Source organism: Seriola aureovittata, chromosome 3, assembly GCF_021018895.1.
Source record: "Seriola aureovittata isolate HTS-2021-v1 ecotype China chromosome 3, ASM2101889v1, whole genome shotgun sequence".
Lineage (NCBI taxonomy): Eukaryota > Metazoa > Chordata > Actinopteri > Carangiformes > Carangidae > Seriola > Seriola aureovittata.
The window spans coordinates 21096130-21122895 of NC_079366.1; the positions used below are offsets into that span (position 1 = coordinate 21096130).

The 26766-nt window shown below is 40.0% G+C and overlaps 4 protein-coding genes across 6 annotated transcripts in view; 1 reads left to right on the top strand and 3 right to left on the bottom strand.

Moving 5' to 3' along the window:
• Positions 1 to 356: 356 nt before the first annotated feature.
• On the bottom strand, positions 357 to 12161 carry spag5 (sperm associated antigen 5). The gene is made up of 25 exons (XM_056367941.1): positions 12079 to 12161; positions 11581 to 11637; positions 11370 to 11486; positions 9001 to 11282; positions 8680 to 8872; positions 8472 to 8588; positions 8171 to 8263; positions 7879 to 8013; positions 7393 to 7512; positions 7186 to 7278; positions 6569 to 6703; positions 6335 to 6428; positions 6084 to 6231; positions 5901 to 5951; positions 5334 to 5508; positions 4688 to 4821; positions 4139 to 4307; positions 3653 to 3800; positions 2503 to 2749; positions 1542 to 1674; positions 1311 to 1391; positions 1037 to 1186; positions 843 to 917; positions 662 to 742; positions 357 to 541 (listed from the first exon to the last, which is right to left on the bottom strand). The coding sequence occupies exons 2-25, from the start codon at positions 11617 to 11619 to the stop codon at positions 470 to 472; spliced, it is 5082 nt and encodes a 1693-aa protein (XP_056223916.1). The 5' UTR covers positions 11620 to 11637; positions 12079 to 12161; the 3' UTR covers positions 357 to 469.
• Positions 12162 to 13125: 964 nt separating this feature from the next.
• Positions 13126 to 17266, bottom strand: trmo (tRNA methyltransferase O). The gene is made up of 6 exons (XM_056371957.1): positions 17067 to 17266; positions 16822 to 16964; positions 15359 to 15533; positions 14490 to 14647; positions 13786 to 14358; positions 13126 to 13640 (listed from the first exon to the last, which is right to left on the bottom strand). The coding sequence occupies exons 1-6, from the start codon at positions 17153 to 17155 to the stop codon at positions 13405 to 13407; spliced, it is 1374 nt and encodes a 457-aa protein (XP_056227932.1). The 5' UTR covers positions 17156 to 17266; the 3' UTR covers positions 13126 to 13404.
• Positions 17267 to 18245: 979 nt separating this feature from the next.
• hemgn (hemogen) lies at positions 18246 to 20986 on the bottom strand. Of its 2 annotated transcripts, none has more exons than XM_056372630.1 (4): positions 20821 to 20986; positions 20338 to 20416; positions 19259 to 19881; positions 18246 to 19117 (listed from the first exon to the last, which is right to left on the bottom strand). In XM_056372630.1, exons 1-4 carry the CDS (start codon positions 20882 to 20884, stop codon positions 19005 to 19007), a joined length of 879 nt encoding a protein of 292 aa, XP_056228605.1. In that variant the 5' UTR covers positions 20885 to 20986; the 3' UTR covers positions 18246 to 19004. The 2 variants fall into 2 exon arrangements, with proteins under 2 accessions (XP_056228605.1, XP_056228604.1); XM_056372629.1 differs by having other exon boundaries at positions 20326 to 20416.
• Positions 20987 to 22801: 1815 nt separating this feature from the next.
• anp32b (acidic (leucine-rich) nuclear phosphoprotein 32 family, member B) overlaps positions 22802 to 26766 on the top strand; it is a 7981-nt gene continuing 4016 nt past the window's right edge. Inside the window, exons 1-3 of one of the 2 annotated variants that reach the window (XM_056372631.1) lie at positions 22802 to 23536; positions 25924 to 26073; positions 26172 to 26294. In XM_056372631.1, coding sequence (XP_056228606.1) covers positions 23483 to 23536; positions 25924 to 26073; positions 26172 to 26294 — 327 coding nt within the window. In that variant the 5' untranslated portion in view covers positions 22802 to 23482. The remainder of the gene's footprint in view (positions 23537 to 25923; positions 26074 to 26171; positions 26295 to 26766) is intronic. The other variant, XM_056372632.1, reaches the window with a different exon arrangement.

Genomic DNA, 26766 nt, shown 5'->3' on the forward strand with positions numbered 1-26766 from the left:
GTTTTAGGGGTAAGAGAAGACGGCTGAGAAGAGAGAAGAGGGTATAATTCATACTTACCATACTTACCATTTTCCCTTTTCACAAACTATCAGCTAACAGCTATAACCAAGTGCAAGACCAAGATAAGAAATTCAAACCCTTAAAAAAGATATCACTTTTATAATTATTGCCTGGTGAGGAAAACCTAAGTATGATTGCTAATAATTTGCAAAGATCTACCAAGGTGCAACACACATGTAGTTATTCAACACGGTGTATTTAAATCTAACTATGTTGATATTAATATTAACATGAATGTAACACAGGAATGTTTGCTCACCTTCTTGGATCAAGTGGAAGGAGCAAAGACAATGCATAAGATTTAAACGAAATATTTTAATCATACTAAATATATGAACACTTTGAGCCAGGACAAGCTAAAATCTAACACAGACATAAATACAATGAACAAAGGTGATAATAAACACATCAGCCAATGTATTCAACAAGCTGCTGGAGTTGTTCACAATTCTTCACAACTTCTGGCAGAGACAGCAGGATCTGTGTGGAGAAAATAAAAAACATCCATTAGCTCAAATATCCATACCATAGATTTTACACTCTTGACAGGATGCCAGATGTGAAAGAACACAGGAACCAATTTTAAATAGTCTCTCTTACCTCTCTGACTTTATTGATCATGTTGTTTAACATCTGAAGCTCATTCTCACTTTTGAGCTGGTTGCTCTGATGGATCATTTGCTGTGAGAGACGTTAAAACATCATGAACACACTGGATCACGTCCTCACAAGACAGTTTTAGGGTACTGGCATTAAAACACTGTATATAGTCAGAACTTACATGTCTCTTTGCTCTTTCAAGGAGTTTCACTCTGGCTTGCTCCACCTCCTGAAGACTCAACTTCAGTCTCTCCACCTAAGGATCAAAATCAAAGTGATGTATGTTAGAGAAAAAGAGCATGAAACCTGCAGTGTTTGCTCAGGAATAGGATGTATTGCTGTATTTGGCTCTATAAGCAACAGGATCATATGTACCTCTCTCAATAACTGGATCTTCTCTTCCATGAAATGTGCTGGGTTAGCTGACAGGCCACCAGCTTTTCTCAACTCCTCACGCAGGCAATGACACTCCACCTTCGACTGCTGGAGAGAGCGACGCAGCTCAACCACCTCCTTCCGCAATTCCTGTGAAGTATTGGCCAAAAAACACATTACATTTAGTCAAATCTCTCTGCTGTTTTCACACATTAAATGGCCAAATGAATTATTCATAAGTGGCTTTGAAATATATACATGGATTCTGACTTACGTTACTGTCGGCCTTGTGTTTATTTAGAATTTCCTGGGCGTCTTGAATTTCTGCCGACAACTTTGACACAGTTTTCTCATCCTGCGTAAAAAGAGAGAGAAATTTAGTGCTTTTCTCAGCTCAACACGAATCATTCCCATCAGTCAGCCCTTTTTTTTTTTGCCATCTTAGACTTTTTTAGGGATCATATATAGTATAGTTACCACTGTCAAATTATACTGCGTTTCTTACCAGAGCTTTCTGCTGCAACGCCTGGCTGCCCCTCTCAACCAGGCTGTTCAGGCGGCTAAGTTGATGCTTCAGCTCAAACACTTCATCCTCATGTTTGCTGTTTGCAGCCTGCTGCTCCTCCTGCAGGCCATAGCTGGAACAGAGCAGGAAATAAAGTTGGATTTTACTTTACATTTGCTTGAACAATGCTCTTTTCTAATCATAAAATTAATTTTTCCAATTGTTCCAATCAATCATCATCTTTATATCTCCTAAGTTCACATTTGGTTTTCTTTACTCTTGAACACCTTTTTGACAGATGCAGTGGCAAAAACATCAAATATTCATTAGTTCCAGCTTGTCAATTGTGAGGATTTGTTGTATTTATTGTCTCATGAGATAATAAATACAAAATCTTTGGGTTTTGGACAATTTGTTTGAATGACATCCCCCTGGACTTAAGAAAACATTTCACTTTTTTCTGGGGTTTTATAAACCAAACAATTAATCTAGAAAAGTAACAAATCGGCAGAATTGTTGATGAAAATAATTAGTTGACTCAATAAATTAACTGACTACCAAAATAAATGGAAGTTCGTTTTCTGTCATTCATAAAGCAGAGAATGCCAAATATTTGATGTGTCCAGTCTCTCAAATGTGAGTTTTTTGCTTGTCAGTTTTATGTCACTGTAAAGTGAATATTTTTTGGTTTTGAACAGATGTTCAGAAAAAAAGAAAACAATTTGAAGACACGACCTTGGGCTGTGGAAACTAACACTGGGCATTTTTTAGTATTTTCTAAGATTTAATAGACTGCACAGACTTCACTGCACATCCATTTATCTAAAATATCGCCAACCAATGAAAATATAGTAAAAGTGATTAGCTAAATAAAGAACAACTAATAAATCATTAAAGAAGTAAATTTATCAAAAATAATCAGATTCCAATATGAAAAAATTACATATTTTCCAGCACTTACATGGTGTTGTGCAGCTCCTCCAGCTGAGCGTCTTTGCGCTGTTGCACCAGCTTCAGGGTGCTGGCGAGCTCCGTGACGGTGCTGCCCAGGTCAACCAGCAGCTCTGCCACACTGCTCTGATCCTCCTCCTCTGGTTCAAACTCTACTGCATTTAAATTCTTTTTAGGAGTCACGGCTGCAATGCGGGTGAAGGCGCTCATCTCACTGAACAAAGTTTCACACTGTGGCTCAGGCATGTCTGAGGGGACTGAAGAGACAGTGAACTTAGATTTTCAATTGTCACACCGTCATTGGATGACATTCAATCCCTCTCTGAACTGGGCTTGAAGTGTTGCAATTAGATTTTTCCCATGTAGGCGTGCAATTTTCACTTTCACTCAGTTATAGCCCATATAACTATAGTGTATATAGTGTGCTAAATTACTCTGACACACGTTAGTTCAAACAAGCAGGCAATTTTAGCAGTACATTTTACCAGACTAGAGGAAAATGGCAGCTGAGTTTATTATCCTTGGGGGAAAAGTGGTGATTGTAACACCAGATATTGTAGAAACAACAAAAATAATAAGAGTATTGATGAAAACACAACCACCAGCTTCTTTTGAAGGGAGGAACATTTTGAGTTATTCTCGGGAAATGGACTTTTAACCTTGCTTCACAGGATATCTATACCTCCCTTCTATAAAGGGGAGGCGTATTTGACAGGGGTTTGCTGAACACACAGTCAACCCATGTTTGAGCCATTCAAATGGAACAGCTGTTGTCACACTGTTCAGAGACACCTGTTTGAACTTGCTTGAACCATATTAAGTTAAATAAATTGTAATATCAGCTCTCATCCTCAATAGAAACATATGTTCATGAAAGCAGTGCAAGTGTCTGATCTAAGTACGACCCAGGTCAGAGATCATGAAGCAAGGCTGGATGATGCATCTGGACCCATTCAGACTGACCACCATGCGTCTAACCAGCATGTCAGTCTCAAAGCTGCTAGTTGTGTTCAAGATTCAAGTTTAAAAATAAGAAAGGCTAAGTAACTGGCTGCTATAGTGAGCAAATACAATCTGTTACTATTTTAATTTTTGTTTTTTTCTTGACCGCCTCAGAGCAAATTAGAGTCATAAAACATATGCAGGGTGGGCTACAGTACCTGGTCCGGGAGGTGTCTCTGTTTTTACGTCTTCCTCCTTCTCAACAGTTAATGCGACCATGATGCTGTCAACAAACGAGCTGGAGGGGTGCCGGCGCTCCAAGCTGTGGACTGGTTGAGAATCTTTATCCTTCCATGGATCTGCTTTCTAAAGAGTAGAAATAGAGGCCTGTGTAAATACCTGCTACTACAAGTTATTTTTTAAGTTTCGTAAACCAAGTAGTTTCAGAATGAAAACGCAGGTTCACATGTCACGATGCCTCTGGGAGAATCAAAAGCAACATGTCTGTTTCTTTAAATATGGAATAGAGAGTAGTGGACACCATTTAATTTTGTCAGTTTCAGATCATTTCAGAGAAAATTGTGATTTTTCTTTTTCAAGTGGGGAGGTAACAATAATTTTGACCCTGTCAGTACATGGGCGCATATGAAAGTGAGACAACGGTGGTGACATCTAGCTGCTGTTCTGCAGTTCCCAACTGTTACCTGGTCGTTGAGAGCTGCATGAAGCTCGTTGGTCAGCCCTCGCAGTGTGTGATGCAGCAGAGTGATCTCAGTGACTGCCTGAGCCAGCTTCTCTCCAAGCTCCAGCTGGGTTGCACTGGCTCTGGACCTTGTAGTTTCCAGCTGCTCCTGTAAACTTCTGTTCTCAAGCCTGCATCACACATACACAGATAAGTTATCGCTAAGCATATAGACAAAATGTTAAACATTGTTAGACAAAGATTAGAACAATTTGTAGTATGATTAACACAGTTCAACATATTAACTATATTACATACTGTTGTTGATCAAAACAAAAAAGTTTTTTAACAAAACCAAAAACAGTGGATGACAACAAAATGCTAAGGTACTTAAGTAAGACAGCAGTGGTGTCCACCTGACAGATGGGACGCGCCACATCTAATCAAGATTTCTCACTAGCATATGGCTATAGGAGCAGCGCATTGATCTAAGTAATTACAGATTTAGCTTCATTAGTAGAATGCAAAAAAAGATAAGCTCATTAAATGTATGACGTCAACTTAAACTTACTGAAGTTGACCAAGTTCTCCTTTTAGGTCCTCACACTGGATGTTCCTCTCCCGGAGCCCCTGCAGGTTGGCCCTCAGCATACGCTCACTTTCAGCCACCTGCTCCCTTGCCAACTCATTCTCCATCTGTAAGAACTGACACACACAGAGACACAAGCAGAAAATTAAACCATAAAACCCACGATGAAACGGAAATCACATATTATTCCTATGCTGACAACACCTGACTGTAAAATAAAATAACTGCCAATCAAGACAGCGAAGGGGATTAAAAATTATTTTTTAATTACTTGCAAAAAAACTACTATTCCACTGTGTGGGAACAGATGATCAGATCTTGGATTTATGATTGCTTATACGATTACAGTACTTTTATGAGCAATAATCAAGTATTATGTAAAAATGTGCATGCTATCCTAACTACGGCCGAATCAAAGAATTTTATTGGTCATCCAATACAAACATTTGGCTTTGCTGACAATCTTATTGATTCTGGCAATCCTGTCAGTCAACAAAAGCAACAACATGCATGAACAACAATATAAAGAAAAAGTGAGAGGGTCTAGATCAGAGAAACTTTCCAAGCCAAGAATCCAAAAAGAACCGCAGGTGTAACATATATAAATATATTCATTCTACAAGCTAACCTCGTTCATTTCCCGCACGCCACTGAGTTGTGTGCAAACATCCTGGAGCTGCTGGAGCTGCATTTTCTGAGACTGTGAGAGGGTCTGAAGCTGACTGAGTTGTTCCTCACTTTCAGCCAGAGTCTGACTCAACTCACACACATGCCGCTCCGACTGGCCCAGCAACATCTCCAACCTGCACACAGGCACGGACAAAACACAAACGGTGGCATTAGCGGCAGTATTTTCTATATAATTTGTTGATGTGTGGCAGGGAGGTCCTTATTGGTCACTATCTATCAGAATTCAAGAAGTTTAAACTCCCTTTCTTCATCACTGCATATGGACAACTGTGATGGCATCTTGTCAGCAACTTCCTTTCCTAATCAAACGAGTGTATGAAAACAGAAAATGTGGAAAATGTGGATACCCAAACGCCTATCCACACATTTAGAAATAAATGTAAAGTAACAAAGGATATAAAGAAGTATGGGAGAAAGTTTTAACAAAGAAAAACATTTCTTCAAACCATTAATCCATTTCAAGTTATTTGTTGTTGTTTTTTGTTTCAGCATTGTTGCCACTTACTCATTTGCTCTGTCCTTGGCTTGCTGGATGTCCTTCCATGACTGCTGCAATCTAAAAATAACAACTTGTTTTAGCCCCTGCATGCTGTATATCAGTGAGGGTATTTTTGCTTCTTCAATTTTCTCCTCGATACAATTTTCTTTATTTTTTACAATAAAATTTGTGATGTTGCAGGGATCATACTTTGTAGTCTCAGAAGCGAGGGCCTGCTCCAAGAAGGTGTAGGAGGCCAACGTTGAGGAAACTGTAGCAGACAACTCTGTCACCTTCCTCTCCAGCTGACCCCTCTCTTCCTCTCTTTCTGTTAGCTTCTGACGCAGCACACCCATCTCTGAAATTTCATGAAAAGAAATTTTATAGGCTGATAACTAACGGTTTGAAAAAAGAAAGAAGAAAAGAAATGACCAAAGCAACATATTCACTTGAGTTTTTACCTGAGGTCAGAATTGTCACCTGCAGATTTAAATCACCAATGTGTTCTCTGGCAGTTTGGAGATTCAAATTAGCTTCGTTCAATTCTTCTTCGATCTGTTAAACACAGTTTCATTTAAATTAAAACAAAACAAAAAAAAAAAACATCTTTATGATTTGCAGTCATCACTCTCATAAAACAAGTCGTCCAGCAGTGCAAGGCAATAAACATCCCAATTAAATGATTAAAGTCTGACCTGCTCTCTCTCTTCAACAGCTTGGTCTCTTGCAGAAATATGCTCGTCTCTATCTCTCAAAGCATCTGCTGCCTTCTCATTCAGCTTCAGAAGCATGGGAACAGTTTTCTGCAGAAGACCTCTGACTGTGCTGAGCTGTAGAAAGATGATCAAGCAAAACCGTCAGCAACATTAGTATCATTATATTTGAAATAAAGTTGTCAATGTTATGTCCATTCCAAGCAAAATAATATGAATAATATGAATAAACTGTTAAGTTGTGACAAATTGTCACAGAAATCAAAATACAATTTAAAGAAAATGGTTTAAAACGAAGCACAGTTGATGTTGTTGTTAGTACTCTGTCATATAAGATCTCAGTCCTTCCTGCTCAGCTTCTGTAGAATCAGATTCTGATTCTACAGAAGCATTTACATATATATATATATATATATATATATATATATATAATATAATAATATATAAAATTTTATAGTGATGCTCGCTTGTTGATGTAGAGGAAATTTAAGGTCCCTGGATTGATTCTGAGAAGCGCTTTACACAACATTAGTATTTAACTGATGTGACTGAATTGTCAAGAATCAAAATCAAATGGAATTGGCATAAACTGCACATACTTCTTTCATCAAACTGCACTGCTCCTCCATGGTTTGGAACAAAAGATCAGAAGCAGAGTCCAGCATTTCAGTGTAGGCCTGGTTTAATGCAACCTGCATTAGTAGAGAAAAAAAAGAAAAAAAAGAAATTAAGACACATTCTGAAGGATGTTATGCTGATGTTTTGCAGTATTGGTATGTTATTACAATACTGAATTTTGTTCTTGCCTGTTCTGGGTAGGCCTGGTTTACAGCTGCCAGAAGTTCTTGCTGAGACCCCACACTCTTCTCTAGCTCTGACATTTCTGTGGCACAGTGTGTTCTCAGCTGATCCATCGCACTGAAGGCCTGGAACCAGACAATCAGACACACACTTTATGGAAAGAAGAATGCAAGAAAAATTAACTTTGGAGGGCAGTTTGAATATTCTCCATAATGCTTGTATTTAGGTCAACCAGGGCAGGAAAACTACCACTCCACAAGCTACACAAAACATGAATTATTAAGAGGACTGTGATGTTTCTTTCATCTTATCTTTCCACCCAACAAAAGGATGAAAAAGTGCAGCCCTGCTGTTTGGAAATAACCACAAAATGATGTTGTGTTGCACCCTGCAGCAGAGACACTTGAAAATGGACATAAAAAAACAAACAAGCAAACAAACAATAGATCTACCAAGGCCACATGACAATTAAGAGATTAGTCACTGTTTACCGCCTGCTTGGCTGTGAAAGCCTCCTCCATCTGTGTCCTCATGTCATCTCTTTGGTGAAGAGCATCTTTGACTTTCTGCATCATTCGTGTTTGTGTCTCCTTTGTTTTCTCAAACAGAGATTTCATCTGACCATACTAAACAGCACAGAGGGAATAAATCAGCTAAATTCAAGCACATAAACATGAACCATTATCGAAGTGTACACAGTTAACACATGCAATAATGTAAACGCTGGAAATACTTATATGGTTGATATCATGTAAGAATGACATGCGAGACACATTTACATACATGTGAAACAAGGCTTTGATGGTCCCCTCTGACAATGTCTTCTATTTCTTTCATGTTGGAGAGAGCAGCATCTGTGTCACTACTCAAAGAAGTCTGTTGGGACAAATACACACACTACACTGTTATTAAACAAAATCAGGTGTGTTAAAAAAAAATTTCACATATAAATAAAGTAAGTCATAGAAAATATAATTTTGTACAATTTATATACAGGTGTAAGAAGACAGTGACATGAAAGAGCATTGTACCTGTAAAATTTATACAACTTAGGGCAAGTGTTCTATCAATGTTTGTGTCTCACCATGGTGACCCTCATATCCTGCATACTCTGTATGAGGTTCTGTAGAGAATTTCTGTCCAGCTCCAACTCATTAATCCTGCTCAGAGCCTCCATATAAAGGTCCCGGTGCATTGTTGTCTATTTGAAATACAGATACATAATTCAATATACAAAAGTACCAACTCTAAATCTCTCCCACTGTCAGCGTCTTGTATGAATGTGTCCTTACCTGACTGAGTTCAGTGTGGTCTGTCTGCACTAATTTCTCCCTGAGCTCTGAAGGTGCAGGGCCTGCAGAAGGACTTCCATGTGCTCTGGCTGCAGCCAATTGCTGCACCAGAGCCTCCACCATGATCATGCTAGACCGTAACCTCTGCTCCAGCTCTTGTCTGGGGAGGCACTCTAGGCTACCTGGAGGTACACTGAAATCACATGAATAGAAAGAAAGAGTGAAGAGGCAGACAGAGAAACACAAGAAAGCAGAACTGGCTGTGCCATAATGATTGGCAACATTAGTTTATTTAACAATAAATTCATCACTAACACTTACTTCCACAGGAGGGGGTCAGTAATAGTGCAGGAATCAACAACAGAGAATTCCCTTTTTCTCTCAAACTGGCCAGATGTATTGAGGCTGCGGTCTACCAGTTTCACAGCATTGGTGCCCACACAAACACTGTGGGTTTCTGCAGGACTAGCTCTTGCTGACTGGACTGTGACGACAGCAGGAGGTGGAGCAGAAGCAGAGACAGCAGCAGGACCCATCTTTCCAGATGCCAAGATGAGGAACTCTGCCATCTGCCGGAGCTGCTGCTGAAGGGGACCATCTGGAATCAACGGGAAATCCAGAACTGGCTTCTCCATCTCAGACTGGGGCACGGCACGGGGCTTCACACCCACACCCTCATCCAGCTCAGTGACTGGGCCTGACTGGAGCTTGTAACCCAGTGCTGTAGAGTTGAACAGAGGACGTGGCATGGGGCTCTCCAAGTGCTCTGCCCATAACCCAGCGGGGTCAGTATTAACAGGAGCCACCAAGCTCTTTTCACCCTCGAGAGCAAAGTCGTCAGCTACAAAATGGTCAAAAGCAGGATCATTATGAGCCTTTAATACAGATAGAGAAGCTCTCCGGACAACAGGACTGAGGATTCCAAACTGCAAAGCTGATGCTACTGAGGGACACTGTGACAGCACTTTCAAAACATTAGAGAGGTTGTCTGCAGAGTTACAAAAAACAGGTCCATTTCCTGATGAGCCGAGGGCACTGTCTTTTTCCTCACTGGATTCAGGCAGTCCACTGTTTGAACGTATTTGAGAGACATGTTCCAGAAGCTGCTGCACTTCCACAGGGGTGGGACTCTCTGCTGAAGCCACAAGTTTGCTGCGGTAAGAAGACTCTGCTTTGTTAAGCATTGAAGGCAACGCACTGTCCTCAGGGTGTATTGAGTGCTTTGATGTTTCTTGCACTTGACAGTTAATGGATTCATTATCCAAAGCTTTTAACAATGTGTTAGTCAGCAAAGATGTGGTGAAAGCTGGTGGGTGAGTATCTAAAACAACTTCATAATTTTCCACACAGCAGGGAGGTTGTTCCTTGTCATCTCGGATTTGATCCTGTGTAACAGAAGTTGGTCCAGTGTCATCCAGGGGCTGGCAGATCACAGCGTGGTCATCAGGCAGAGGGAAAGTCTTCTCAGACAATCGGGTGCCATTTGATTCTTCAACCTTACTTCCAGCACTGATTAAAGAGCCAAATGCAACAGCCTCTTGTGTGCCAGTCTGGCTATCACGTACCACCAAGCTAATCTCACCCATAGCACCAGCGCTGCATGGCACTGGTTCCTGGGAAGTGGAAAGGTTGCCACTTGAAGTTGATGAATAATTTTCACTATTACAGTATGGGTGATCTAAATGATCATTACCGTTTTGCGCATCATGGTCACCAGCTGAAACACTCTGATTTATGCTACAACTGTATGACACACTGCTGGTCACAGTGTAGTCGGCTGGTAGAGGAACAGTCTCATTTATAAGTTTGGTGCCATCTGAAATTTCTATCTCACCCCCAGTGCAGTTAAATGATTTGAAGGTTACATCACTCAGTCCATTAGCAGGTTTTTCAAAACCATCTGGGATCTCAGAGAAGGTGGTGTTGACAGGAACACCATTTGCACTGCCGCAGTAGGGATGTTCAGCATGTTCCGCTTGACACATTTGACCGTAGACAGAGAAATTAGTTGAATTTACACTGTTGTCTTGTAAAGATTCACCAAGCTGTGCCTGGGGCAGAGGAATGGTCTCATCATGTTGTCTGGTGACATCTGCAACTTCTACCTCACCTCCATCACAGACAACAGATTTCCAGGTGACATCTTTCTCTCCACAGCAATCTCTCTGAAGCACTCCTGAATCTTCTGTGGCAGGTTTATCATCCAGGCTGCCAGAGGCCAGTGTAGTGCTGGGAATTTCACAGAGGCATGCTGCATCAATGTCGACCGAAGAAGCATCTATCATCTCGGGACTGTAATAGGGATGTTCTATGTGGTCACCGCATGACTGAGCTATCATACTGTCAGATATAACTGTATCTTCAGTTTCAGTGTTACATGTAGCCTGATCATTGGGCAAAATAATGCTCTTATCTTCACACACTGAAGAGCCTGAAATCTCAACCTCACCACCAGGACAGACGAAGGATTTGAATGTTACATCTCCAAGTCCACAAGGGGTCTCAGCAGTTGTCATATCATTCATGGGGGCACTGGTTTGTATCACTTTGATGGTTGGAGGACAGTGCAAGTGGGACTCGGGGTCACAGAGAGGAGTATCACCCTGTTCATTAGAAAGGATAGAAATAAGAAAAAGTCACCAAGGGAATGAAAACAATGTCACCATTTCGATGTACTGCTATAAACCCACCTTTGTCATTTTCACGGCACCAGCACTTGATTTCAGCCTAGATGAGGGAGTTGACAGGTGCAGCATTTCATTCTCCAAACTTCGCAGAGGGGTACGCTCTCCATATTTGCTGGAAGGCTAACATCATCAAAAGTTGAAATAAGATATTATTAACTTGCTTATTCAGACTTTAAGACTGTACACTGTAGATGACAGAGTGCAAATGTCTTACCAAGCCTTCCCCAGTGGAACTTGACTTCCTGGACGACATTACTCTGTATCTGTACAACTGCATAAAAGATGATTTCCCATTAAATATGTTTTTAACTGTTGACGGCAAACTGTTTTGACTCCAACGTTAAGCCAGTTTCTAGACAGAAATGTCAACATTAACAAGCTAGCTAAAATGCTACTGACTTTAATTCACGTATCAAGTGCAGGCAGTCGCCCAGAAGCAAGACTTTTAGCGCATTCATAAACGCTAATAAGTAACCAAACCTAACATGGATGTGCAGAGTAACACGAAATTATCACACAATGCGTTGCTAAACATAGTGTCACCAAGGGCGTAAGTTAGGGTGGCAAACTTGTCTGAAAGACAGCGTTACCAAAGTCGCTAGCTATCGTTAACTCTAGTTAAGTTTACGCACACTTAAATTACGATCATTTTAATATAACTAAACTATAATCTGCCTGAGCCACACCATTAAATTATGTAAAAGCACATTACCTTCCGAACTTTGACGGCCAATTTTGACCAACGTTACAAAAGTGAACAAGAAAAACAAATCTGGGCTCGACGGCCATCAACCGCGTTTCATTCAAAACACAAATGTCAGTTCTGCTATTGGTCAATTTCTCTTCTTCGGTTGTTGTGTGACGCACCGGGTGGACGTAGTGCGTAGAACAACGTATTCCCGCCCCCTACAGGACGTTAATGTCACAACTCAATATGAAATATACAGCTTTCTCCCATGTGACCTCCTCTGCAGGCAGTGCTTTATAAGACATTTCGTAATTCTTTCCTTTTAATGTTATGCCTGCATATAAAAATAACACTCTCATTCGTTCCTGCTGTCATGTACTTCATGAGTCTCACTTCAGTCACTGTGCCACCTACAGTAGTGTGCAAAAGTTTTAGGCACTAAAATAATACCATGAACAGTTTTTATCTATTTTTATTCATTTATTCTTACAATGTGCAGTAAACAGACCTAATGAAATATGTTGTGTGTACAAACTCTGCCTTTAAAACAGCACCAGCTCTCCTCAGTACACATGTAAACACTTTTTCAAGGTATTTGGCAGGTAGGTAGATTTAGGCCATCTCACAGTCCTCTGTCTCTTCATGTAATACCAGGCTGACTCCATGATGTTAACTCCTTGTTCTTCTTGTCTCTGACAATAGTTCTTCATGACTCTGGCTGTATATTTGGGGTTGTTGTCTCATGCTGCAGAATGAATTTGGGACTGATCAGTGCTACGTTTATTTTGGTCAAACAACAGTACAGTACCTCAACTGAAGATAAAAACCTAATTGAAGCCATGTGGTTTCATTGTTTTCAGAGTAAATTTAAGACTGGTTTGGTAGATGTAAATCCACACATCTAACAACAGCTTAATTATGAATGTTCCCTTTGTCCTTTCACCACCACCTCTCACTCGATTGCTGTGACTCAAACACACCACTGTGAACTAGAGCTGGAGACTGAATTGCTGTCACTCTTGGAATGGGTAGTTATACCAGTAATAAATGACAAGAGACAAGAAAACCATCCTCATTCATTCACGATCAGTTTATTTTTAACTAAGGACACGGAACCAGTTACTTCCTTCAAATAAAGAAAAAGATGTGAAAAAAGAAATGATACGCAAGAAAAACATTTAAACACAACTGCTGAATCTGGTTTAAACAATACTGTTATACACATTTGTCAGTGGAGAAATAACCTGGAAAAAGTCGATCTGAGGAACATTATACAGGCTCTGTTTTTGTTTTTCTATGCACACGAAAAGTGACACTATCCAGCTCTAATGGGTTCACTGAAAGGGTTTCTTACATGGTGGCAGTCTGGCACTCAACAGGTCGGACCTGCAGCACCTCAGCAAAGCCCTGTCCAAACCAGCAGGTGATGTCAGCCGTATCCAGGGTGAAGAAGAAGAGTCTGTCCCTGCAGCGTGTCCTCCTGTAGACTGACCGTGGGTCTGCTGACAGCACCCCTCTGATGGCAGCAGCGGCCTCCTCTGGACTGCGCAGAAACTTGAACCTGGGTCTGACACTTTCAGGGGCTCCTGTGTGGCATATGCGTTTGTTCGTTTTTTCAGTGATGAATTACTGCTTTAATATTTATCACTGTCACAATGGCACCCTCTTGTGGAGAAAAGGACATAAACATCACCCTTTAGCACCTGCCAAACACACTGTAAGATTTCTTACCTGACAGGTGTGTGGGGAGGAATTCTTCTAGCTCCCTCTCAGCATGAGGAGTGAAGCGTACCTCCAGACTGGAAACAGGAGGCTCTCTGATCCAGCCAGCGATGGTACTGTAAGATTCCTCTCCATAACGGGGGCGGTCCACAGTTGACTCTAGAGGTTTGTCCATTGGGGAATCTGAAACTTGCTCCTCTCTTTGACAAAAGTCACCCTGTGTCACATAGGCCTTGACCTCCTCTAGCACACCATGCAGGTCTTTGGGCAGGGAAAACTGAGCACTGACTCTAGATGAATCTATTAAAGGAATATCAGCTTCACATTTGTCTTTTGAGAGTTGACTCACCAAGTCATCATCATTAGTTCTTTCACCTCTTAGGCCTGACTGAGCATCTGTTTCTGAGTCTTTATATAGGTCCTCCATAGTAGTTACATTTGACTGGTTTGTGTTTAGTTCATAGAGCTCTACGTCCATGTGAATCCTGGTCTGGGGGGAGTCGTACTCTGGGATGTAGGGTTTGATGTCCAGGACTGGGGTGCCTGCAATCATGTCAATGTCTGACAGATGTATTGTGTCACCTTGAAAATAAGGGTAGAAATGCATATGTTACTATCAAGCAGAGTCTCTTATCCGTTTCTGAACACAAGTGCTCACAAAGACACAAACACACAATTCGCTATATAAGACACATTTTTTTGATGTTACTCACCTACAATTTTATCAAGTTTAGCCAGAGTTAGACCCAAAGCGTTCGGTCTATGTGGACTGCGCGTGGAGTAAACACCAACTCTCTGACCGTTCAGTCGAGGAGGCTTCACTTTGGCTTTGTAACTCAGGTGCCCATTTTTGTGAAAGAGAAAGATGATCCTGTGAGACACAGAGAGGGGAAAGCACAAATGTCATGAAATAAACAGCAGATACAAAAGTCTAAATATATGCAGAGGTGGTTCTGTTGAAATGGGATTTAAAAAAAAAAAAAAAAAAAAAAATCATAAATCCTCAGCCCACAAGTGATTGATAATGCAAGTCTTATCCAGTCACACTCATTGCTGCTGTCAGCGAGTAAACATTCTTTTTAAAAAGTGTCAAATCAAGTTGAATTATAATGTCTTTAACGCAATATCGGTCTCAAAGGGCTTCATACGCCAAAATTAGACAGGAAACAAGAACACTTTATTCAAGCAAGGAGAACTCATGATGAGACTGAAAGACATTTTAATGGCTAGATTCAACCCACAATGCAAGTACATTGCTAATTTATAAATGGTTTTGTATATACTTATGTCAACAACTCTATATGTAACTCCTGAAGTCTGAAATAAAATCAAGCTTGTGGGCAAACCTCTAAAACCCTCATTCGCCCTATTGAACCCACAGCGCCTTAATATGGAGATTATCCCAATATTGTTCCTTTTGAGTCATTGCTGAGTCGGCACAAAGACAGCAGACTGGAAAATATTGCTTAACAATGTTTCATTAATACAGCCAACAATAACACTTTTTGCTAACAACACCACACTATGGACTGGACAGTGAAAGGTATACAGAGATAAACTACACCAACTGTATGCGACATACCAGACGTGGGAGTATTGCTCCAGGCCCACCAGAGCGTGCTCCGGGTTATTGAAGACGCTCTGCTGGATGCGAAGTTCGGCTCTCGAGGGGCCACAAATGGTGGGCTGTCTGGGTGTCCCATTCTTCACTGAGAAACAGGAACTGATGTAACCAATCGGGACCGTCTGGATGCTTCCTGTAAGGTTACACAGTTAACAATGATGTGTTTGATTTGGAACACAGTAATAACACGGAGGCATGGGTGTGTGATTTTTTTTCACCGCTTGTAATTTGTAACACAGTAACGTCACTCGGCTCTTTCATTATTATGTGGCACCATCGTTTGTACTTTGTTAGAAGAAATCTGTTTTAAAACGTCAACTTGAGCTCTGCAAACTTTTTTTTTTTTTTAACATTTCAGTGACTAATAAACAAATCAAAAATATAATAAAAAAAAAAATCAATAATGAAAATCATTAGTTGCAGCTCTAACTTATTTTAATATATATAATATGAGTTTGTTCTTGGAAAGTTCTCACAAAAAAATAATTTGTTTATATTACAATTGTGGGTGAATTCACAATTGTACTAATAATACAGTTGTATTAGTTAAAACACACAAATACCCCTGCAGCAAAAAGACATTAAAACAGAGCCTTTCTTCAAATTTACTTTTTCTTTTTTTGTATGAACTTTAAAAATAGAAATACATGAAACCGTAACTGAGCCATGTGGCCTCCCTTTTGCAGAGATTAAATTTAAACACTTCTTGCAGCCAACTAAGAGGCTCTCTGTTCTTGATTTATTTTTACTGATCGCCCTCTTGCTGGTGACACAGCCTTTGGGTTATTTGCACCAATACTAAGACACTTTAATTGTATTTCTGATTGCCTGTTTTAGTTGTTGCCTCATATGACCTGCATGTTTTATTTTGCTGCCTTGTGCAAAGCACTTTGTATTATATTATTATTATCAAATTATTATTGTTAAGTTCTAAGATACTTTTAGTCTGTCTTGATCTACCCATAGATTTTCAATTATGTTCAAGTCAGGTGACTGTAATGGCCGATGATGGATTTAAAGGTCTGCTTTGGGTCATGGTCCTGGTTGTAGAAGCCCGTCTCTTCTCACATTCACTTTTCCTGACTGGCTGTGGAACATTTGCATCCAGAATTTGCTCATGTTTAGTGGAATCCACTATCTGTGCAATGTTTCCTCTGTCACTGACTGCCACACCCCCAAAGAACAATATTTCCATCCTCAACAGTTGGCAATGGTGGGATTACTAAGTAACTGACTTAGTAGGGTGCCCAAACATTTGCATATGCCACCGATTTCCCCCCAGTTATTTAAGCAAGTGCATTAACATTTGAATAAAAGACTCATTTGTTTACTGCAGGTTTTGTATTTACTTCTTTTTACTTTAAAAGTCTACTCAGCAAAACATGTAATTTGCCCAAACATTTGCATACAGCTGTGATTACCTTTCTCTAATGCAACCTGTGGTGATGTTGGTGCTGGTGGTGTTTGGGCTTTGTCAGCTTCACAGACTCCAATCTTTGACACAGCAGACTGAATGGATATCATGTGTTTGCGATGAGCTCGAACTGCGCTGTCCAACATCTGCCTGTTGGAAGAAGACAGAAGAAAGTTAATAATATGTTAAAGGAACAAGGCCAAATACAAATGTTATGACTGGTTGAATGCAATAAGATGTGTGACGTTGTACCTCAAGTTCTTGATTTCTTTTCTCATCACAGAAGCCTGCTGCTTCAGTTTACTGGTGTTCTCGCCGCAGCAGTCACACACTGGACTCATCTTACTGGTAGAAGATGTGACAAAAGAGCAGACACTTCTTATTAAAGCAGCTTTGAAGCAACTACCTGCCAAAACAGACTCATACACACCGCACGCTGACGACGCATGTGGGAGTTTCTCGATGCGGAAGCACACGTTCGTGTTTTATAGTTGGCCAACCAGGAGTGTTTCACGTGACAGACTAATGACTGACAACACATCTAAATCACTAAAGCTTTTAGTCAGTTCGTCTCATCCTGTGCCTTTAGGAGACTATTGCAACATACATGTGCTATTACACAAAAACCACGCATGCATGTTGTAAAAGTCATTGATACATTTGCACTGGTTATAGAGCACTGCGTGTTTTATTTCAGCAGGGGGCGGCCAAGAGTCATTTCATCTATTTTTTTTAGCAAGCTTTATTTATGAACACAGAACCAGTAGCCAATACATAAATGTTCAATAATAAATAGTCGCTGGTGGAATGTATCATAGTGCATTTACTCAAGTACTTACTCTACCTCACTTGAGAGGGAAATATTGTTTTGCATTGATCTGACAACTTCAATAAACTTTACAGATTCAAAGTTTAAACAATATATAAAATCATCATGTACAAATTATTGTTATGGATGAAACTGAATATAAAGTAGTGCTACACAAGCTACAACATTAAAAGGCTGCTTATGTGCTAATGCATGAGTAATAACAAACAATAAAACATAGGCCTGTAATATATAATAACATGACACTAACAGGGGACACTCTGCTGCATAATGTGCACATTTTGCTGATAATACTAGTAGCAGGTTACTACTACTTAAGTACAATTGTTTTTACATTGTGGTGTTGTTGCTTTTTCTGAAGTTTAGGATCTGAATACTTCTTCCACTTCTGTATATCGTGTAAACTTACATACCACCAGCAGAATAACAGTTTAAATAGCAGTTGCAATAAGACCAGATGTTTGGCTACAGATGCCTTACCAAACAAGGCGCAAATTACATAAAAGCACCCAGTGACAAGGAGACAGGTGAAATAGTGTATGTGTTTGTAGATATTCTGTTCTCACTGTAATCAGTAATAGAAATATACTTTTTAATTTCACTAAGCAGAGCAGATAAAGTTTTATTGTTGGTGTGTTTACATTCAGAGTAAAATTTGGCTGTAAATATGTTTAAATCCATCAGGTAGAATTCATCCTTATCATTCCTGCTAATTTCCCCATGTGAGTAAAAACATAGACAAATTCTGGATGTTAACAACAGGACATCCTCAGAAAAAGAACAAAAAAAATCACAGTTTCAGCTCATTTCTGCCTGTACAAAAAACACAAGAAGAACCTGTGGTCTTAACAAATTTTGTAACATGGCGAATAAAAGGATAAAATCAATTGATCATTCATCACATATATTCGTCACATTTACCATTTATACACTGAGATGTGTGGCTCTGGATGAGATGGATAATAACGACCAGTCAGATGATGTAAGCAGTGTATTGTATTCGGTGAAAAACAACTTTTACAAAATTCAATCAAATAAATCCACAATTACAAATACATCATTACCAGTGATTCATACCATTTACTTTTAAATATAAACAGGCTAAATTTGCTGTTGACTAAATGCAAAGTACAAAATAGAATTCATGAACTTCGCAGTGAAGCACAAACCAAGAATAAATAAGCATACAAGTTTGGTTTGAATTCATACACTTTTTCAAATAAGCAATGCATACGCTCAACGCTCATCAGGCGGCACACTAACCAAAATAATACTCAGATACAAACTGTGACAGAATGGGAAGTAGTCTGGCTTTGCATGTTCTTAACTGAGGCAGTATCTGAAAAGTATATTTGAAGAAATTAGAATTGATTTCCTGGGAGATATTCCTGTGGCAACGGCGGAGAGGACAAAGTTGGAATTGAGAACATTTTGTTTTGTTCGGGTACGCTGACCGATGGTGTCTCACTCAAATCTAAAAAAGACAGACAGACAGTATGTAGTTAATATAAAGAGAAAAAGATAATTTGAACAAAGCATGTATTGTCAGAAACTCTTAAACCAGGTAATGTTTCAAAGGATTGCTTCTGGTGTTGCACTTCTGTGTCATTCATACCTTCATCGGCTCTTTGGTCTTGCAATGGATTGATGTCTTCCTCCTCATCTGGGCCCAAGTCCTCAATCAGGACCTGGTCTAGGGCCTCCCTGCCTTGTGACTCCTTGTAGAGGGTCTCAACCTGGGGAGGAGCCGGAGCTGCAGCTGGAACGGGGACTTGGGACAGAGCTGGGACCGGAATAGCATCTGGAGCTGGAGCTGAACCTTGGACGGGGATTGGAGCCGTATCTACAACAACAGCGGGAGATGGAGCAGGAACTGAGGGTGAAACCAGAGCTGGAGTCTGGTTGACTGGATCTAGAGAAGTCAGAACAGGACCAAACAAAGAGCTTTGGGCAGATCCAAACACGGGCAAAGAAGTAGGGGCAGCAAGGACAGGTGCTGGTTGTGACTCCAGTGTTTCGCTGCCCACAACAAGTAAGGGGGTCAGAGAGCCTGATGTTTGACCTGAGATGATCCCCACAGGTTCAGGCACCACCACTACTGCAGGACCTTCCTGAGCAACTGCTGCCTCTTCCTGAATGACAGATATCTCCGGCGTGGGATCAGTCTTCCTGGGCCTCCCTCTCTTCTTTGCGCCACTCTTCTCATCGGTCCTTGATCTTTTCCTCTGGCTCTCCATCCTAAAAGAGCACAGCCATTGTAATTAAGCTCAACAACAGTGGACACTGATACAGCTCTTTGTGATACTTTTGCAAAGCTAATAGTACAAAGTCCTTGACCTGGCTCTGAGGCGTCAATAGAAATACCAGAGCAACCTTTGGTTTCCTCTTGCTCCATATTCAATGTAAACCAGAGGAGTGATAAGCAGCTAGAGTGCTGATAATTCACAGTGCTCTGTAATGTACAGTGTAATAACGCAAGTTGTGCTAATAACCCTTCAATAAAACTTCTGTTTCTGTTCTCTGCTGCATAAGAACATTTATTTAGAGCATCATTACACCAGTGTAAGTTCTTAAATTTGTAGAACATTTTCACTGCTAAACCAAACACACTTACTCCAAATGAGCATAGCTGTAAATGTGGGTCACTTCCCTAACATTGACTTTGCTTTTCTATAAATTTACCCAAAAACCCACTGGTTAGTTTCCTTCTCCTCTGCTTCGGCCTTTCTCTTCCTGAGAAGATCCCTGTCTCGCAGTCGGCGACGGATCCCACCTTTAAAACAGAAACCCATGCAAAGAAACCATGAAAACAATTCCAGTGAGAAATCAAAGATACATAGAGCAGTATTTGTAATGCATGACTGGCTAATATAAGATGACTGATGATATATGAAGACATGGATTATAGACAGTTTTTCTTCCAGCTAAACATTGGCAAGTCTTTGACAGAAACATTTTGTCACTCAGTTTAAAAATACAATAACACAGATAGACTAAATTGGTCTCGTTTGTAGCAATGCAGCTCAGATGTTGGCTAAAATATTTCTGTGTCTGAGTTGAACAAAAGACACCAGACAGTATGTAAATGAATAACTGCATCACTCAACTTTCCACTGTGGAAATATTGAAGACTGACTGACTTCATTTCAGAAAAAGAGGAGACATTTTAAATGTTACCTTGGTCCTCATTGGGATTTTTATATTCCGACTCTTGTTTCTCTTGTTGCAAAGCCTCCTCCATTCTGAGTCCTACTATGAATGAATTCAACTCATTGAAGGCGCGCAAGCACAGAAAAGAAGACAAAATAACTTCTGACTGTTTTGTATTCCCACCCCTAAATGAATTATCTGGTTAACCATTACCACAGTGCTGGGAGAGTTCTTGCAGCTTCGGTCTTATCATATTTGTAAAGCTGGAGGAGTTGGCATAGCACTGACAGAAAAAAAAAAAAAAAAAAAAAAGACAGGAGCGAGTTGTGTGTGGGCAGTGCGTGATAGGGATAAAATGCAGTATGTATGTAGTAATGTAGGAAATACATACAGGCTTTCTTGACTGCTGCTCAAAAATATGTGAAATGCTCTGTCTGAATTAAACTAGCAGAAGACTGGATAATAAAAGACACTTTTCTCTTTATGCATGCATGTTAGTGTCCAAGCTAGAAGTCATTAGTCAAATGTTGCTTTCTTAGAAATGGGAAATTATACGTAGAATTTTGTCAACAATGTCTAAATTGCCTAATATTGCTAGAGGGTACAAAACAGGTAATGAGTTAAATGACGTTCTGAATGTGAGGTAATATTCCCTACATGTTGCTTTCTGCATAAATTATATGCAGAAATAACAATTGGTAAACTTGCCAAATGTTTTTTTTTTTTCTCTCCTGGTAAAGTGGTAAACTACTATGTTGAGAAGCCATTATATGGCCAGAGACCAAGCAAGAAATCCTGTCTTTGACTACAGTAGGGGCATACCCATGTTATCTCACAGATGGAGAGCTGCGCAGTTGGGGTGTGTTCTCAATCTTCTCACAGCACATTGAGCTCTGATGTGTGTGTTTGAGCCACACAGTGAAAGAGACTGTCCAGCAGAGTAAATAACACCCAACTGCCAATTGCCTCCAGCATTGCAGGGGAAACGTGGAGGGTCTCTTGTTAAATTCACTTGCTTGTGTATTGAAGGAGCTAAAATTATAGTAAGAGAAGAGGAGGTAAGTAAATGTCTGATTCATGTAGTATATATTTCATGGTTGAACTATTGGGTGGAAACAAGTTGCAGTGGAAAATATACACCTTCACTTATGTTGTCCAACTCATTTTGCAAGACCATATGGTACAAAGTATTACAATCTCCTTCTCTGGGAATTAAAAATTTTGCACACACTCAATTTTCAAACTACCTTGAACATCTCAGACGATCACCAGTATCTGTGTCGACTTCCAGCTGGTCAAAAGATCATAGGCTGCACACGGTTAACTCTTCAGCTGATAAGTCCAACAAACACAAGAATGGACTCATTCCAAGTGTGCACATCTTTGCAAATGACTGATTATTAGTAAAAGTATAATAAAAATGCTGTCACTCAAACACACCCCTGCTGTTGCACAATGAAACTCAAGTTTGAGGAATGCCATAGTAGATATTACAGTGCCATCTTCTGGTGTGCCCTCTCAACTGCCAAACACTGATTTTAAAAATAGTTTATATACAGTATACAGTATGTGTAACATGCACAGGGCTGAAGATGGGGTATTTGGATAATGCGCCCTTAACAGTGAATATAGTGGGAGTACAGTATTATAAGATAGATTATATGTCCATTTGTGCAACATTTTTACTATATTACTAACCTTAAACAAGCTCATAATTTGACAAACATCCAGAAGATAAATGCTGATTCATAGTTTACTTAGAAAAATCAACAATGCATACTCAGTAGACTCCTACTTGAGGGCTCTGGTGTCTCAGGAAGTCAAGGGGGTTGGGAGTGGAGGGGTATCCAACCCTAGCATATGCATACACAATGCTCTCTTTACTGCAAACCCAATATACCCCCCTCCTTTCTACCAATGTGTCCAAACAGTGTAAAGAATCTGGCGTTTATGAATCAACAGAGCACAAACACAGTTTATGCATTATGCAGTTTATTGAACAAAAATCTTACAAAGATTACAGTGTCTTCATTCCCTGGACTATTATAGAACAAAAGATATTTTGTTTTGGAAGGCAACAGGTTTGAGTAATAATCAAAACAGTAATTCTTTATCATGATAGGTGTTTGCCATACTTAAACACCGAATATGCAACAATAACAACATGACGTTAAATATATATCAAACTGGGGGGGGGGGGGGGGGGTTCAAGTTATTAAACTTGATAAGTCAGGCAGATAAACAAAAGTTGGCCGTATGGTCGACTTTTCTTTTTGACGTCTGATGGGTTGAATGCTATTTTGCGTAAAATGTGCACGTGTTCTGCGCTCATTTATTTAATATAACTGAGCTGACAGACAAAAGGCTCTTGTCTTCACTAAACACAGTACAGTACTTTCCTCGCAGAAATAAATTGCACCATAGCACTGTTTCGGGGCAGCGTCATGTTTTGTGACTGCAATGGCTTTATAGAGGCGATGGGCGTTTCTGGACGCAGATGGCGCTGTTGAGCATATATTTTGTTTCAGTCCCGTTTCCCTCCATGGTTGTCTCCTCTCTCCGACTAACTTAGCGTTTGGCTCAGTTCATTATACAGTCCTATATTCTCCCTCCATTAGGGCATCTCTGCCTTTGGACTGAAGATCCCACCAAAACCCAAGAGAGAAAAGTTTCACTTTCACAGGGCAAGATGGACATGAAAAAGAGGATCCACTTGGAGCTAAGAAACAGGACACCGTCTGATGTGAGTCGTGCTTTTTAAAACCAACCCTTAGTTTTCTGGCTAGCCTCTTGCTAGCTAGCTTGCTACTTTTTTTGCTTTGCGAGTGACCTGTGTGGCTAACGTAATGGTGACCACATGGGCTTTAGATTATCTTTCTCGTTTATAATAGGGCGGAAAACACTCGCATAACAAGCTTAATCCTCTACACTGTTCTGGATTGGGCGTATAGGGGCAAGGAGACGAGAAAAGCTATATTCAATCGTTACTTTGAAACGGCGATTCCTCAGCTTGCTGGCATTATTGCAGTGCTTTAACCGTTTCGCAGCCTCCTTGGTCAGTGGTACACACGATACAGCTCGACTCCACCGTTGTAGCACATTTAGTAAACTTCTTTTTACGCTGATATATTAGGAAATTTGCTTCCTGCGCCGCGTTTGGCATTCACAGAGCGGTATATTTTATACAGACCTTGGAAGCCATGTTTGCTGCTAGCATAACTGCTAAAATGGCTTTTTTTTTTTAAATTCCAAATGCACTTTATAACTTCAAGGCGTTTGTGCTAAAATTCAGTTTTTGTAACATGTAAACGGGCCATCGCCGATCGCGAGTCATGTCTTGAAATTTCTGTACAGCACGTTAACGTTAATATCAAATGGCCAGATTCAGCAGCGACAACAAAAAAAAAACAGTCACTTGGTTCACGAGTCATCCATACCTTGACCACTTTAGCCACTGTTACTCTAACCATAGCCAGTTGATATTTCCACACAAACTAGTGCAAGCAGCCAACTATTCCTGTAATCGTGATTTGTTTAAAGCCACGTTTAAGCTGTTGCGATCCGTAAGTTTTAAAGGGGGTGTGCAGCAGTTAATTCCCTAAAAAATAGAGTACACACTTGTGCAAATAGCCACGTTACCATTTCATATCCTTGCGTTTACACTGATGTAAATATTGCATACTTTTTTAATGAAGTCTGTTGAGTCAGAATCATTAAGACAGCAGCCCCCTAACTTAGTATTTTTGTTCCCGCCATATTACCCCCTTCGCTACGCTGGTCAAAGACAACAAAATATATCCAGTCGTACACTTAAAACATCAAACACAACTATTCTGTCCTCCAATAACTGCCATTAAAGCTAAAGTTGACGTTGTTTGCAACTAAACGGGTCGCTTTGTTGGCCAGCGGCTTCGTTAACCGAGCCAGCCTGCTTGCATGACACTGGGATCCGGTGCACCGCGCTTGATGCGTGGGCAGCCAAAAACTCGACGGTCGGCGTTTCCTCTCGACCCATGCATGAAATAAAACAAATTTAACATCGAAAATAATTTATGTAATGTGCAAATAGCGATAATTACTCTTCCTAAACAGCACTTTTTCGCCGTTGAAGCGTTCAGAGAACTGCATACTGTATCTCGGGGATCGCCATGTTGTCATTCTGTCGTCTTTGAAGCTCTGGGAGAAAGGAACTGTCTCCATCTTTGTTTTTTACTAAATTTCCGTTCTCAATATATTTCCTTCGCCACTTCGACCTGAAAACGATGCAGTACTCTGTAACAAACTGGCAATATCGGTCGTTCGCTCGACGACAAGGAATATTCCACTTCCCAAGTCAAAGCTGGTTTAACGAAAAAAAGAAAGTCTTTACTAAGGGGTGTATTCGCAATCCTTTCCGTTGCTGTTGGGTTGGCTAATGGCGGGCAGACAGAGCTCTCTAGCTGCTCCTCTACCGCACGGCAGCGTTTAAAAGGGGCAATGGCTAGCCTGTAGCGAGCTAGCTCACAAAAATCATTGCATTTGTCATTAGTGACTGCATCAGCAGGCCATGGGAAGCGACTGCTTTGCTCTTCCTCGTTTCAAAGAAATCAATGCATTAACTGTCGTGCCCTGATAAATCGAGCGCGCATTGATACGAAGTGTTTTTTGTTGGAGACGCAGTGTCCATTTCGGTGTTTTACTGGAGAAATCGTGATCTTTTGACGTTTGACAACAACTTTTTTTGCAACGTTTTTTGTCCATCACTGACTTGCGCAACCAGTGTTAGCTTTAACTGTGTAACAAACTCCGCCTTCAGACTTGTTTTTCTAATATTTTACAGAAACTACAAAATGCCTTTTATTACTTTACACATTAATTTTTCTTAACAACAACATCCCCTATTAAAAACGTTTTGATTATGTTGTTTGCAAGTTTGTTTTCTCAGTGATATTGTGTACATAAATTACATTTTTTCGTTTAAAGAGAGAGAGAGAGGCAGTATGTAATAAATATTTTCGTATTATTGGGAATTTGGCATGTTTTAGAATAAAGTTCAATTATGGATGAAAAGTAATAGTAGTTTAACAAAATGCATAAATCACTGGAGATTACTTTTTTTTAAATGTAATATAATACTTTTGTGTATTTCAGGTACGAGAACTTGTCCTTGACAATTGTCGATCAGTTGAAGGAAAAATCGAAGGCCTCACAGCTGAGTTTGTCAACCTGGAGTTCCTCAGTTTGATAAATGTTGGCTTAATCTCAGTGTCCAACCTGCCTAAACTAGGAAAACTCAAAAAGGTAAACATGATGCTTCACCTTCATACTTCAAATGAAAAAGTTGAATTAAAAAGAAAAGAGTGTCAGCTGGAGTAACCTTTCCCTCTGCTTTGTTTCAGCTGGAGTTAAGCGACAATAGAATCAGTGGCGGCCTTGATGTTTTAGCAGAGAAACTACCCAACCTCACACATCTAAACCTGAGTGGCAACAAATTGAAAGACATCAGCACATTGGAACCATTGGTATGTGTTTCCCGCCTCGTTTGAAGCCAATTAGAAGCATCACTCCTCACACTGAATCCATACATTGTGGTTTTTCTTATTATATCTCATGCTACTTCAAAGTAGTTAGACAAAACATTTTTAACATGAAGACAAATTCTTGTGGGGCACACACTTGTATTATTGTAAATGTGATTCCAGGTCATCATCTGTCTTATTACACAACATACAAATATTAACTACATTTCAGGGTTGCTTTCTATAAATCTGGATATAGATATTTAAACTAGTTGTTGTTACACTGCATTTTATACTGGAGCTTCCTTTCTGATTGTTGGTGTATTTAAAAAAAAAAAAAAAAAAAATGAATGATTATTATTAGTAAATCACACAAAATGTACATGAGACGCGTTTGTATCTGCATTTGAGATTCTTCTATTTATTGGTGGAAGAAATTATGAAGATGTAGATTTAGTAGATTTTCTCGAAATTC